The sequence below is a fragment of the Kryptolebias marmoratus genome, linkage group LG16 (genome assembly GCF_001649575.2).
Source record: "Kryptolebias marmoratus isolate JLee-2015 linkage group LG16, ASM164957v2, whole genome shotgun sequence".
NCBI lineage: Eukaryota > Metazoa > Chordata > Actinopteri > Cyprinodontiformes > Rivulidae > Kryptolebias > Kryptolebias marmoratus.
The window spans coordinates 7,075,249-7,089,261 of NC_051445.1; the positions used below are offsets into that span (position 1 = coordinate 7,075,249).

A 14,013-nucleotide genomic window follows, 5' to 3' on the forward strand; every position below is an offset into this window, starting at 1 on the left:
GGATGAGAAGCGAAACGTCTTCAGCTACAGAATAGAAGTCCAGTTGTTTTTTGTTTTTTAACGTTTTTTGAATTCTTTATACTGATTTTAAGATTAGACTTTTTTAGCCTCAGTTTGTTGAAATAAAGATTAGTGCTGACCCCAGATCAGCTAATGATTGGTCAGATTTTCTTTTTGTGAATTTTGCACTTATATTTGTTTGGTATTGATGAATGTTAAAAAGCTTAAATGCAATTTGCTTGACATTAATATAAGTGAACACATTTACCTCCACCGAAATGAGACTCGTTAGCTAGTTAGCTGTAGATTATTATGGAAATGGACTTGAACATTGTTTTATATACTTTCTAGCACTGTGTCTCATAATACAAGTAAATAACTGCATGAAATCAACAACAAACAGAATCCACCACAAAAAGATGATCTGTTCAATTAAAAATACATGTTTAGTGCTAATGCCTTAAACACACACACACAAAACAACACACAGCAATGTGTTAGCAGCTGTACTTGCAGAAACACACGAGAATAAATATAATTTTTTTAATATGTGAACATAAAACAGCAAAGGGAAAAAATATATACACAATCGTCATTTTAGGGAATCATTACACAATTTATGAGTCAAGCTGACCAGAATCTCAGTCCCTGGAAATGTTTTTGTTATCTTGATAAACTCCACTCAGTCCACCAAGTTATCATCTTTTGTGTTCAGTTTTGGCCTTCCTTTTCATTCAAATGCAACAGTTTATGTTGAAAAGATCAGTTTATATCTATACGTCTACATAGATGCTTCACAGCTCCACTTATTGAAACTAAATTGTTGTGTTTTTAGTTTTGCACCAAGTTTGGGGTCATTGATTGTGCTGTGGAACAAATTGGTGACTTATTATGTACCTGCCTAAAAGGTATATAAACATCTAAAGCATGTTCAAATTTAACACGTTGTCCTTTTAAACTATAATCGACATCTCTATTCAAAGCAAATACGGTCAATTCTGCACAATGTTGAGAGCTTTACTCAAATGAGTCATTTGCAAACAATCATTGTGAAAGAGGAGGAAATCCTTGAGCTGGTCAAAGTATCTGATCAGAGTCTGATTGTTATATTAGGTAATAAAAAAAACAAAACACTAAAAGGTCTGTGTTAGAGCAACGTCATCCAACAAGAAGCCAGTAGAACACACATTTTTTTAAAAATAAGGTATTGATTTTCTTATAATTTAATCAATGAGCCAGCATTACAAACTTGTGTTTTGATATTTATCTTGAATTCATTTAAAATCTCTAAAAATATGGACACTATAATAACCCTATACAAATGAAAGAAAGAGAGACAGAGTAAATGCATTCAGACTTCTGTATTGTCACATTTTGGATGCTGCAGATGAATGTATTGTCACGAGCCATGAGAGTTCCTCACAATAACCTCGTTTCCTCACTGTAAACCTGTCCTACCTGTTTGTTTATCTCTCCTCCTCCTCTGCAGCTCACAACGCTGTATAACCCGTCCTACTCCTTGCTGCTGACTTGTCATGACTCGCCTCAGGAAAAGTTGCTCAATGTTAATGTTTGACAAGAAGGAAGAAGGGCCTTGGCTTCCATACCGCTCAGTCAGACAACAGAGCAACCTTTCAGTTCTCCTTCTACTCGGCTCTTTGTTCACTGCTTTCTGAAGGAAATACACAGAATAATCGGAGGAAGAACAAATTAAAATCACCATGGGTGAGTCAGCTTTGCTATTATACCGTTAAAATCTCTTCATAATTTAGTTTGTATTTGTTGCTAAACTTTAAACAGAAAAAAAAATGCAGAGTGATAGAATGGAGCTGCTTTGTGTCTTACTAGAACCACTGCTGATGTGATAAATGCTTTAAACTTGACATGCAAACAAAACTAAAGCCTTGGAACTGTGTACAGATACCACTGCCCAGCTATGTATGGACATTGTGTACTTTGTGTTTGAGGAAATATTTTTCTAATGTGTCTAAAGTAAAAAGTGTCACTAACAACAGAGCTTTTTTGTCAGTTTTTTTAAAATTTTCTTTTGCAAATTGTTCTGTTAAATCTTTTAAGTTCTGCTGCTCCTGCAGGAAAATGCAAACATGAATCTGGTTTTACTGCTGACCAAAGAAAGCTTTAGTCTTTCCGTTTACTGTAAGTCTCTGTCTTTCAGCGTAGCCTCCAATGATTTGAGGTTTGTCTTGGTTTTGAAATGTCAGAACGCATCACTTGTGAGGCACCAGCCTTTGTGAAACGAGTCTAATTTTCTGCCCCATTTGTGGATTCACTGCAGAGGTGCTGGTGCTGGTCGACTTTGAGAGCAACATGGGTGACGAGCTCACAGTGAGGATGGGGGATGTGGTGAAAAATGTCACCAAGGCCAGTGAGGAAGGATGGCTGCAGGGAGAGCTGGGAGGGAAAAAAGGCATTTTTCCTTCCAGCTTCGTCAAAGTATGTTGAGTCTTCACATCCCACAGAGTTCCACCATCAATCTTTTTACTGTTTTTATGCTTCTTTTACTTTTTTTCCCCTCCCATTGCAGGAAATACCGGTGTATTTAATGGGCGACAGCTCGAGGGAGCCCCGAAGCATCAGAAAACGTAAAACTCCAAGTTTAAGTTCTCAGATGCCTTTTCTTGTGAATACTTAAAGCAGAAAGAAAGCCAATAACATTCAGTTAAAATGAGCTCATTTTGCTTCTTAAACTTATCTAGATTTAATGAAATTCTTTCAAGACTACAAAGACTTGCAAGTCCTGACTTGTAAGTTCTTATATAACATAAAGGAAGTCTTTCGATATCAGTTACAAAAAAAAAAAAAAAAAAAGAGTAGTGTGCATTTAAAGTAAGTATTGTATCTTTGATTTTAAAGTAAAATGCTCACAGTTAACTGACTTCTGGCTCTTTAAATAGAACTAAAGTTACATCAATGTCTGCCATAATAGCTATATTTAAAGCACTAACCAACTTTATTGTTAAAAAAAAGTTTATATTAAAATATGACTCACTTATTTCAGCTTATAGACAAGAAGATTCAACACAAACCTCTTATTAAACTACAGGGTAACAAGGCCATTTAGACATGGTTCTTTTTTCTATTTTATTTTCATTGAGCTAAAAAAAAGATGTTTGAGATTGTGGTTACTGTGGTGACAGATCTCAAACAGTGAAGCCAGCAAGCCGACTGTAAATATATGTCAGCTATGTGCGGCACGGATGTGGCCATCATTACTGCACACTGAATGGAAACAGAAACAGGAGATAAAAACAGACGGTGACTTTAGATATTTATTAGATATATCAGATATTTTTACATCGGTCTGATGATGCGTCTTTTTGGCGACCCTTTGATTTTTCAGCTAAGAACATGACGAAGAGGAAATGCGAGGTCACCTATGACTACCATCCTCAGAATGAAGACGAGCTGGCTCTTGTTGTTGGTGAAACTATAGAAATCATTCGAGAGGTACGGAGGTCTTTTCGCTCTCATCACCACTCACGATCATATCTGAACTTAAACTTAGACTTGACTTTGATTCCTCTGCAAACAAACTGTAGTTAGTCAGTGCTTTAAACCCAAGCTTGTCAAAGGTGTAAGAGGACTAGTTTGGGAACATGTAGCTAAATATATACTGTTTGTTTTGTTCCTCAGAGAAAAAGTGTACCCAGCCAGCTTAAAGCGGAGCATTAAATTTTAATCAGGGCTTTGGGGAACAAACTTCATTGGTATTTATTAGTCGACTCTTTAAGTTGAAGCGGTTTTCCCAGACAGTAAAGTGTTACTTTATTACCTGATCTGAGTAAATTTGAGGACATCTTTTACAAACTGATTCAGGGTAGTGTCAATGCGACTACAGTTTCTTAAATCCATTTACCTGCTCCTGATGTTTTGCACTTTTTACACGACAGATTGAAGATGGATGGTGGATGGGCCTGAAAAATGGCAAAGTGGGAGCATTTCCATCCAATTTCGTCAAAGAAATCTTTGTATTGCCCAAAGGTTGGTAGCTAAGCAATTATTTTAAAGGTTGGTTTTTATTTTACATAAACTTTAAATTGACTTTAAGTATTATTTTCTGAACAGAAGGAAAGTTTGGGGAGGGGAAGACGAGGCCCAAACTAACTGATGCTGTGTTCACCAAGGAGGTACGTCCAGTAGAAATATAAATAAGTGTCTAAAACTTTTAAAACTGTTTCCTTCCTTGTGACTTATTTTTCCTCTTTTCTCCCATAAATACATTTCAGAGAGCAAGTGTGAGAAACAAAGCAAAAAACTGTAAGTTCTCCTTCTTTAAATCTCCTCACTAGCTGTTGTAAAGTGTTTATTTCTCATCGACACAGCTGACAGTTTATATTTAGAAAGAGTATAAGAAAAGCCACTTAGTCAGATCTATTTATAGTCTGATGCTAAACATGTGACCGAAGATAATTCCCAGTCATTCATCTAAATGTCCTAGGTGTGGTAAAAAGTAAATGGTGGCAAGAATATCTTGAATAATCACAAAGGATTGCATAAGAGTGAAATACCCGGAAGGTTTAAGTTTTATAATGTTCTTTTCTACTTAGTCACAACCTTTTCCCATTTATTACCATCTGAGTTATTGTTCTGACCGGGTAAACTTCAGGTTGGGATCAGATGCTACATAAAAGCCCGTTTCTGTAAAATCTGTAATCATGTCATCTCTTCTGTGTCCCCTCAGCTGTTGAGTGTTGCCAAGTCATGTTTGACTATGTAGCCAAAGCAGAGGATGAGTTGGATCTGAAAAAAGGAGATGTTGTAGTGTTACTGAACAAGGTTTGAACTCTTATTTCCCATTTTTTGACCCCCCTTCCCTTCCTCCTCTCATGGTTTTAGTCTCACACGTTGGACTGAAACCTGCCTGTCGTGCATTTCGTTACGGTAGCAGCTGGGTGTACAGCGCGGCTTGCTCAACGGGACAAACCAGTTGTTTTACTTTCAAGGAAACCGTGTCCTTCAGTAAATATGAAGTCAACTTCAGTCTGTCGTCACATGAAGGGGCTTCTTTCATAAGGATGGGTTTTAATTGCCTTGTAGGTATGGTCAAAAAAATAAATAAAGCATTTTATGCTTCTACACTAAGGTCATCTTCTGATGAGAAATGACTTACAGCCTTTCTGGTCAGACTTTATAAATGGCTGTATGATCTAATGTGCATTGAAAGATTTCACATGATCTGTTAGAACTCAGACTAAATGTTGAGGATGACTCAGTGACTCAGCTATAGATGTAAAATCACCTGAGTCATAGTCATGTTTTTGTTTTTTGCTAAGGCTTTTTAGTAGTAGTGGCCATTTTGAATGGGGTTGATGAGTTCATCAGTTGTACATCCAGGGTTTAGTTTGAAAGTTTCACTAAATTTGCCCACTGGTTCATGAAATATTTTGCCAACACTACAGACGAGGAAACCAATACTTTGCTGCCGAGCAATAAACAGAAGGCAATTCAGTGTATTCTTTAAAATAGAGCCAGTTTAAAAACAAACAAATTCTAAATACTACAAACTCAACAGAAAGAATTAACATGAGATGCAGAGAAACCAACAGCAAGAATAAATCAGACTACATTCCTCAGACATACAGAAAAGTTGCTCAAACGTAAGATTTTTTTTTCCCCTCTTAAGGAAAATAACAAGAAAGCCATATTTTGCTTGAACCTTTGTCAACCTTCCGTTCAGCCATTTCACGTCCCAAAGGACAGAGTCATGTCTGAGCCTCTAATGTGATGCTTTAATCTCCATCTGAAGGAAACATATGACGAAGGCTGGTGGGAGGGAGAGCTGAATGGGCACCGCGGCTTCTTTCCTGACAACTTTGTGATGATTCTGCCACCAAGGGACAACCTGGAAGTGAGTTGACTAAAACCATTTCAAAGAGAAACCTGCTGGATTGGATCTTCTGTTTCACCTATTCTCAAGGACTTAAAGCACCTGCACTGCCATGAAATCTTGGGCACGCTTCATAGTAAACACAGTTTTTACTTTTTGATATTAAAAAAATGGTATTAAAATGAAAAAGTACGTGTTCATTGTCAGCTAGGTTGTGTTACTTCAGCATGTCTGTGGCCTGGACTCTGTTATGACTCAGGCTTGGTTTATTCTTCTTCTGTTTTTGAGTTACTCACTAAAAAAAAAAAAAAAAAAGATGGTGTGGAATAGTGTTGCCTTTAACTGCACAGGGGGACATATTAGTCAATCTGTTGAAGTTTCGGTTTCTCCTCTTTTAGTCTGGGAACACGAGTCAACCACCAGCACGCCAAGGCAGTGTTAAAGTCCCAGGTAAGAGAAAAAACATTTATGATTTTAATAAAACACAGGTGCACGACAGATGATGTCTGACAATAAAAAAAGATGAGCCTTTTTATTTGTATTTTTTTTATTTATTTTTACAGTCATTTAAGCTATAGTATGCAGCAAAAAAACTTTTTTTTATTCTTTTTTCCACATGAAAAAATTGTATTTTTTTTACCAAAATGGAGGCAATAGGTATACACCATGAAAAAAAGTTTAAAAATAAAAAAAAATTTTTTATATTGTATTAAAACTAGAAATAGAGATGGATTGATTAATCAGTTGGCCAATTCTTTTAAAAACTGGCGATCAATTATGCCGATACATACCTAATCAGTTACCAGTGCTCTTCTAGATATTATTAATAAGTGCTCAAGTTCTTCTAATGGTTGTTAAATATATGCTTATTTAGTTTACGCAGTTATTGTTTTATTTTATTGAATGGAAAATACAAAATAAAAAAAACTGGTGTCAGCTTTCCTGATTTCTAAAGATCTGCACTGACCATCAAAACTTCCACTGGTCAACTTCTGAATAAAACAACAAAATACAGCTAAGAAAAAACCTTTTGAATATTTTTTTACTCAGTTGCATTGAACACCATTAATAGTTTTATTTGTTTGGTTGCAAAACATCTTTCATATGTCATGTGTGCTTAGGACAAATTTTAACTCTGCCTAGTAAAAGTGAATACAGAATTAAATAAATAAATTATTCAATCTGATGTTTTTCATGAAAGACCTAATAGGGTTGGGTGAATTGGCTTGGAAGTGCATTCTTCCTCGTTTCAGATTGAACATGTCCTACGGTAAATATTGGATATACTGATGCTCCGTCAGCTACAGTATCTGCAGCATTGGAGTCGGTTCAGAAATAGATGTCATGATGACGGATTTATCTCCTGAAAATGCAAAGAAGGTGGAGGGAGCAGACGTTCCCTGCCCTGCGGCGCACACTGACTGAACTCACTGAACCAGTTCAAACATTAAAGGAATTCTACTTATTGGAAATGTACAGAAGACAAACACATTTGTTCAATTTAAATCAAATTTGACACTTTTGTCCTCATAACTAAAATCAGCTTAACTAATGTACCACCTAACTTAATATGAGTCTGAGTTTATAACGGTTACTTTGATAATTGGGATGACATTTTTTCTTACTTTTGTTTGGTAAAAGACACAAATGAATGAGCGTGCCATGTGGAAACACTGAGTCGCAGACAGCAGGATGTGGCTCAGGTCTTAGCTGATGTGTGATACTGTAGCACAAGTTGCACTTTTTGCAACAACAAAAAACTATTTTTGCTGCCAGCTTCCTGCCACTCTGGTGGTAGATTTAAAAAGTGCATCAAATTCAAAATGTTTACAATAAAACCAGGTGGAGGAAAAACACTGCTGCACAACATTCATCACAGATTTCACCTAAATTGAGAATCAGTGTCATCATTTTTTAAACCTCCGGTGCATTATCACTCAGAAGAACATCACAGGATGTCTCAGACTAAATCGAGATGGGGGATGGTTACACTGGTCACGTGACCCAGTTTAGGAGTCTCGGAGGAAACGAGGGGGGTGGTGGGGTCGAGAGCAGCGCTGTCAGAGATTTTCACTGTCAGAAACAAACAGCACTTGAGCCACTGCTGTTCTGTGTTTGGCTTTAGAGGGAAATGTTTCACAATGCTCTGAAAACTCAAGGTAGGCTTTGTGTGCTTCCCGTTATTCATTTCTGATTTGACTGTTCTGACAGCAGACCAATAGAATTTGCTGTTTTTATTTAAATGTTCTGCGCTTCATTAGGTCTGCTTTTAGGATTCAAGATGATGTTCTTTTAGCAGGCCTGCAGTAAAGTTCTGCAACCTCATTTTGTCATATATAAACAATGGATTTGCATGGCTAACTACAGCAGGCGGTCACATCACTATCAACTCCTAAACGCATCGTTTACTACAGGACAAAGTCCTCACGTAGACAGTACTGTGATTTTTTATTAGGAGCAACAGTGTCTGTCCCTTAGTTGGGATTATTAGGAAGTGAAGCTGTGGAGTGGTTGGATAGTTCAGTGACCTGTTGTCTCTGGTGATGAGCACATTGTTAACACTTCTCATCTTAGATTGAAATTTCACTGTTTGCCTTTATCATCAGATTAAAACCCACACACTTGAGCAGTGTGGTGGTTAATGTGATTTCTCATTTACTGTACCACAGAAGGCAGTAGACTTGTACAAGAGTCCCTTCAAGCCCTTTTCAACATAATGTGTAAAACCATAAGAGTCAAAACTGGGGGTCAAAGAATTTACTGTTGATCAGTTTTGTTTGTTTCATTAGTTTCTTTGACAGCGACGGTGCACATTTATATAGGTTATTGTAAATGTGCCAGAATTAGCCAAAGAACGTTTTTTAATCTGTAGGCGTTACATATTCACAGAATATAAAATTATAGAATCAGATTTGCTACAGATCTAAGCACAGATAAGAATCAGTATGAACAGTTGAAGTGGCAGGTGGTGTGTGCAGACTCTCAGGCTGAAACATCTTTTACCCATCTTGGTGCAATTTGTTGAATTGAAGTTGACCTGCTGCTGTTATGCTTTTGGTCTGGCAAAAGAGGTAGTCACAGAGTGGAGTTGGCGAGTGTGAAGACATTGTGAGCAGTGTTCCAGCTGATTCTGCGGTGCCAGCCTCATTTGTGTGAGCACACATCACAGCAGGATGTGGCCAATTTGAGTAGAGCTTCCAGAGGTGCCTGAAAGACGAGCTCATCTTTGCCCCTATACCGACTCGTGCCAGAGCTGCCTCTTTTTTTGTTTTTAAATCACCGAAGGCAAACAACACTGACCTAACGATAAGGCTTGGTCTATAAAGTGCAACCAATTTATGAGCTTCAGTTTGTGCAAAAGTAGTTCATGATGCAAAAATGCTACACGATTTAAAATAGCTGAAAGAAACAAGCTTAGATTTCAGTGCAGGTTTGGAGCAACAGTATCTGCATAAATGTAGATTTTTGTCAATCAAACAGTTGTAACATACAATAAAAAATGAGGACATTGCTAAAAGGATGCCATGACCTCTTTAAAAGTCTGCAGGTTTGCAGATAGCATGCATGCCTTGTAGCAGCACCATGCTCTGTACACACTCACTTTTTTTTTTTCTTAACAGAAGTCAGTGTAGGACTTCACTGCTTTGTTGAAAGTACCAGAAGTCATAACAATGGTCTATAACAATTTAATCTAAGTGTAGAAGAGCACCGAGTTCAATTCCTTTGAGTTATTTTGACACTGGATGTTTTTTCTTTCAGTTAAAACAGAAGATCCACCAATGGAGAAAGTCGATCCAGCTAAAACAAAAGGTATAAGAGTGAAATAGGGGTTTTATTTATGATGTTATCACTGCTCATTCAACCACAGATAACATTGAAAGTTCATATGGTGACTTTGTTTCACAGAAGACAAGCCAGATTTGAGAAGCAATCCTCCAACCAAAGTCAAACTGCCACCCCTCAAGCCCTTTCCACCTCCCGTCAAAGAAAAACCCAACAAGGTTTTACCAAAGTGAGTGAAACCAAAGACTCCTTATTGTTTTCATTCGTTACTAATCTTAGCCAAAAGCCACTACAGGCTTTTGGAGAATGAATAGTTATTCATTCGCAAGCTTCCTACAAGAAAAAAACCTTTAACAAAGGTCAGGAACACTTTCTCGTCTTTGGTCTGGCACCAGAACCAGTCTTTAGAAGTTAAAGGTTTTAGTTGCCACCACCAGTAACCATGGAGCCTGAAAGAATAGCTGGATGCATGACATTTAGTGGCTCGGTGGAAATTTTGAGAGAAGTCAGATCAGAGCAAAACAGATGAGAGCAGCCCATTTCCTGTTTCCTGAACAAAATACACACAACAGACACAAACACACACACACTCAGCTGAAAAACTATTAAAAATGGCTAGTCTTTAAGACACTACAAAATAAGAAAAAGAAAACCTTGTTTTTACCTTAACTTCTTGGAAGGGGTGCTGCTTATTAAATAACTGCCTATCAACTCTGAGATAAGCTCATTTCACGAGGTCTTTATGTTCATGAGGATTATTTAAATCAGAACATTTAAGCTGTGACTCTAAAGACCTGCCACAGTAAAATTTAAACATATGCAAAGAGACAGGTCAGAGGTCACAAGGCCTCGGTAACCATACTCTGAATGGTTAGATAAAAGACAAGAATTTATTTTTAAAATCAGTTTTGTAGAGCCACATTTCAGAATAACATATCAATATATGTGGAAAACTTCTGGAGTAAACGGCTTCAAACTGCACCATTTGTTACAGTTTTCAGTTACATTTTTGATGTTTGATTTTTTTAAAAAAAACAAAAAAACTTTTAACCAGAACTCCTTTATTGCCAACCACTTGACAATTTAAATCTCATCTGATATTTTAATTTCAGTACAACCAACGGTCATGCTGCACCTGCTTCACCCAAAAAGCCAGAGAAGGAGGCCGATCAGTTTGACGGAGTTGACGTGCAAAGTGAAAAGCTGAGTCATCCAACGGCGAACAGAGCCAAACCTCCCCAGAGGAGACCTCCATCTGGCCAAATCACTGCAGCACAAGTGAGTTTCATGTCACAGATTCATCTGGATTTAGCACTTTTTAAATGACAATTTTTTCCCCAATGTAAAACTGAAATGAAAATGTTTCATAATAGACCTGACATCCTGTGTTAACCACCATTTCTGCAGATGCAACAAGTTGGCCACTACTCATTTTGGTTATATATATATATATATATATATATATATATTCAAAACTGAGCCATAACTTTTACACTAAAAATATTATTATTTTCTGGTCCCATCCTACCTTAATGTCCTGCAGTAACAAAGGAGAAATGTTGTCACATATGCAGGGTTTTGCACCTGCATGGTAACTATGAAATGTGTGACTAAGAGTAACTTTTCATGAGCTGCTCACAATGTTTCACCACAGACAGAAACAAGTTGAATCCTGATCTCTGATCTCTGTGGGCTTTTAGTTCATTCTGGGAAAAGACAGAATCGATTCCCTGAAGTAACGTTGAGCCGCAGGAGAAACAAACCTTGTTGTTGAGACAGAAAAGGATGAGAACGTGCGTTTACTTATTTCTCTTTTGCAGGCTCAGAGTGCAACAGTCCCGACAAAACCAGAACCAGAACCCAAAAAGCCCCAAACTGACAAACTGCCCATCTTCCAAAAGGTTTGTGACATTAACTGGTTTTATAGTTCATACATTAAAAGTATTTAATGGTAAATTATTTGATGTAATCACACAAGTCTACTCATCCTCCTTTCAGATTCAGATTGAACAATATTCTCCTTTAAAACTTCGGCTCTTGCACTTTTTTCTGCATGCAGGAATCATTCTTTCTTGAAGATGAACATCCACTCACATTTAACATGGTTTCTATAGAATGCAGTTTACAGCAACTTTTTCTCAACTAGACCCCCCCTCCCCCCTCTTTCCAAGTCACAAGTTATAGAAAGCTATAATTCTGCCTTAAAGTTGATGTATTAAAAAAAAAATCAATAATCATTTCAAAAGAACTGAAAGAAATTAAATGGGGAACTGAATAGTTCAAACATGATTACCCATTTATAAGAAATGTGCTGTGAAGGTACAAATGCAAACATGTCGACAGGAAATGACAAAGGTACTGAAATAGAAGCAGTTCCTGAGCAAATATTCAGTTCTAACCCTCTAATAGGCAACAGACATCTGATAACAGAGGTTATACAAGCAAATTGAAGCCAACTTCTACTCTCCAACAGAATAACTACCCATTCAAATGATGATGGCATGAACCTTTGTACCTAAACCAATAACTTCTACTTAAATGAGATTGTTTCTGTTTTTTTTAAAGGGCCCAGAAAACGTCTCGCCATTATTACCTCCGAAGCCGGACGTTTCACCCAAGACGTCACCTCCAGCTCGACCAGCTTTTCCTAAACTGGCTGTGAAAACCAAAACGGAGAACAATAAAGAAGAGCTGACTGTGGGAAGCCTACAGGCCGAGATCCAAGAGCTGAGGATGGCTCTGGAGCTGCTTCAGACACGACACGAGTGAGCGCCGACTGTAATGTGTGAAAACTAAAGCTGCACAGATCCACTGTTCATCTGAGCTGAATTTAAATATGTGCTCAGGTAACTTAGGATAGATGACAGCATCCAATATAAAAATGACCAGACTACACATTAGTTAATGAACAAAGTTTTTCTTCTTGTATGTCTAAACTTTAGGAATAAGGAGAATTAAATAACATGTGTTTATATTGGACTACTGGACATATGTTATGAACCAATTCTGGAACAACCTTTTGGATGTAAGCTTAGTCTTTAGAGTTGAAATCAGAGGATGTATCTGTGACTTCAGTCTAATATTTGATCCATGAATAACAGCAGTATCAAAAAAAAAAGATACAAATATTCAAACTATTTAAAACCTGATAATCCATCGGCTGCATAGTGGCATAAATTTGGCTACAACATCTTTTAGATTCTCCATCTTTCCCAGAACTTAGAGTCTTGCTCTGGGTGTACATTTCAAAACATAAAGAAAGTAAGTAAGCTTTTAAAAGGTGTCACTTCTGCATAAAAATCAAGTCTGTGTGCTTCTCCTTTAAATAAGTCAGAGCGTCTGAGTGGCAAAAGAAAAAAAAAAACAACCTGCTATTTATGTGTCTCGACAGGCTCTGAACAGCACAGTCAGCCCATTTCGGCTTACCCATGACTACAACCTTCTCTCTTTGTTTGCGTCTCTTTTGATAAAGGCACGACATGCAGGAAGTGAAAGAAGAACTGAAGGAGGAAAGAAACAAGCGACTGGAGCTGCAGGTCAGTGAAGCTTCATATGACTGCTGCACATCACCACAAGAAAAATGAAGGGAAAAAAATACAGAAGTTGTGGTTCTTAAGATGATGACTGAAATATAATGAACATGCTGAAAAATGTTTTCTTTTTACAGAAGGAAGTGCTCAGTCTGAAGACGAAGTAATAAACCCAACACAGACTGACTGAGCGGCTCGTCTGCGGGTGTTTGGACTACAAACAAGATTAGACTTTTTCTGACACCAAGTAAAAAAAAAAATTTAAAAAAATGTGGGGGAGGGTACACTCCAACTGATGGGCCATAAGGGATGTTTAAAATTCAAAAGTATTGCTGGACATCATGAAGCTCAGCCTGCAATGGCCCAATGAGATATTTTTATTATCAAAAGAGACTTAAATAAAATGCTGTTTAATTACATTTATGATGCAGGAAATTACAGGTAACAGTCGTTGGTGGGGTTTAACATTTTATACTTTTTCCACTGTGATATGTCGAATTTTTATTATACATTTTACTGTAGGCTACTTTTAAAGCCTTGGAGTTTGTAATATATGCAGCTGTATATAAAAAGGAAATATTGTGAATGTTAATAAAAATGCTACTGTTAAAAAAAGGGCTGAGACTGACGCGAGTTTACCTGTGTACACAACGATTAGACAAGATGTAGTCCTCAGATTGACATTAGGTTAAATTTTTTGTAGAAAAAAAATCATAATATTCATAGTTTCTAATATTTGATTAAAAATTTCCAATCTGAATGCTTAACATAAACAAGTGAGTTTGTCTTCTCATGTATGAAGGTACAGTTACTGATATGCTAATTTGGAAACTATAATACATTAAAAAATGG

The 14,013-nt window shown here is 37.1% G+C and overlaps 1 protein-coding gene across 2 annotated transcripts; it reads left to right on the top strand.

The window, feature by feature from the left end:
- Positions 1 to 1,555: 1,555 nt before the first annotated feature.
- Positions 1,556 to 13,778, top strand: sh3d21 (SH3 domain containing 21). Of its 2 annotated transcripts, none has more exons than XM_017415245.3 (17): positions 1,556 to 1,725; positions 2,297 to 2,454; positions 2,546 to 2,603; positions 3,362 to 3,468; positions 3,912 to 4,002; positions 4,087 to 4,148; positions 4,248 to 4,278; positions 4,703 to 4,797; positions 5,768 to 5,869; positions 6,247 to 6,298; positions 9,608 to 9,658; positions 9,758 to 9,860; positions 10,744 to 10,909; positions 11,452 to 11,532; positions 12,197 to 12,396; positions 13,104 to 13,167; positions 13,299 to 13,778. In XM_017415245.3, exons 1-17 carry the CDS (start codon positions 1,722 to 1,724, stop codon positions 13,326 to 13,328), a joined length of 1,455 nt encoding a protein of 484 aa, XP_017270734.1. In that variant the 5' UTR covers positions 1,556 to 1,721; the 3' UTR covers positions 13,329 to 13,778. The 2 variants fall into 2 exon arrangements, with proteins under 2 accessions (XP_017270734.1, XP_017270733.1); XM_017415244.3 differs by having other exon boundaries at positions 1,557 to 1,725; positions 9,755 to 9,860.
- The last annotated feature ends 235 nt before the right edge of the window (positions 13,779 to 14,013 follow it).

Bases quoted from the DNA above. Each gene is read 5' to 3' on its own strand.
- sh3d21 (XM_017415244.3), top strand. The intron at 3,469-3,911 runs GTACGGAGGTCT...TTTACACGACAG, and splicing joins CTATAGAAATCATTCGAGAG to ATTGAAGATGGATGGTGGAT. The intron at 5,870-6,246 runs GTGAGTTGACTA...CTCCTCTTTTAG, and splicing joins CACCAAGGGACAACCTGGAA to TCTGGGAACACGAGTCAACC.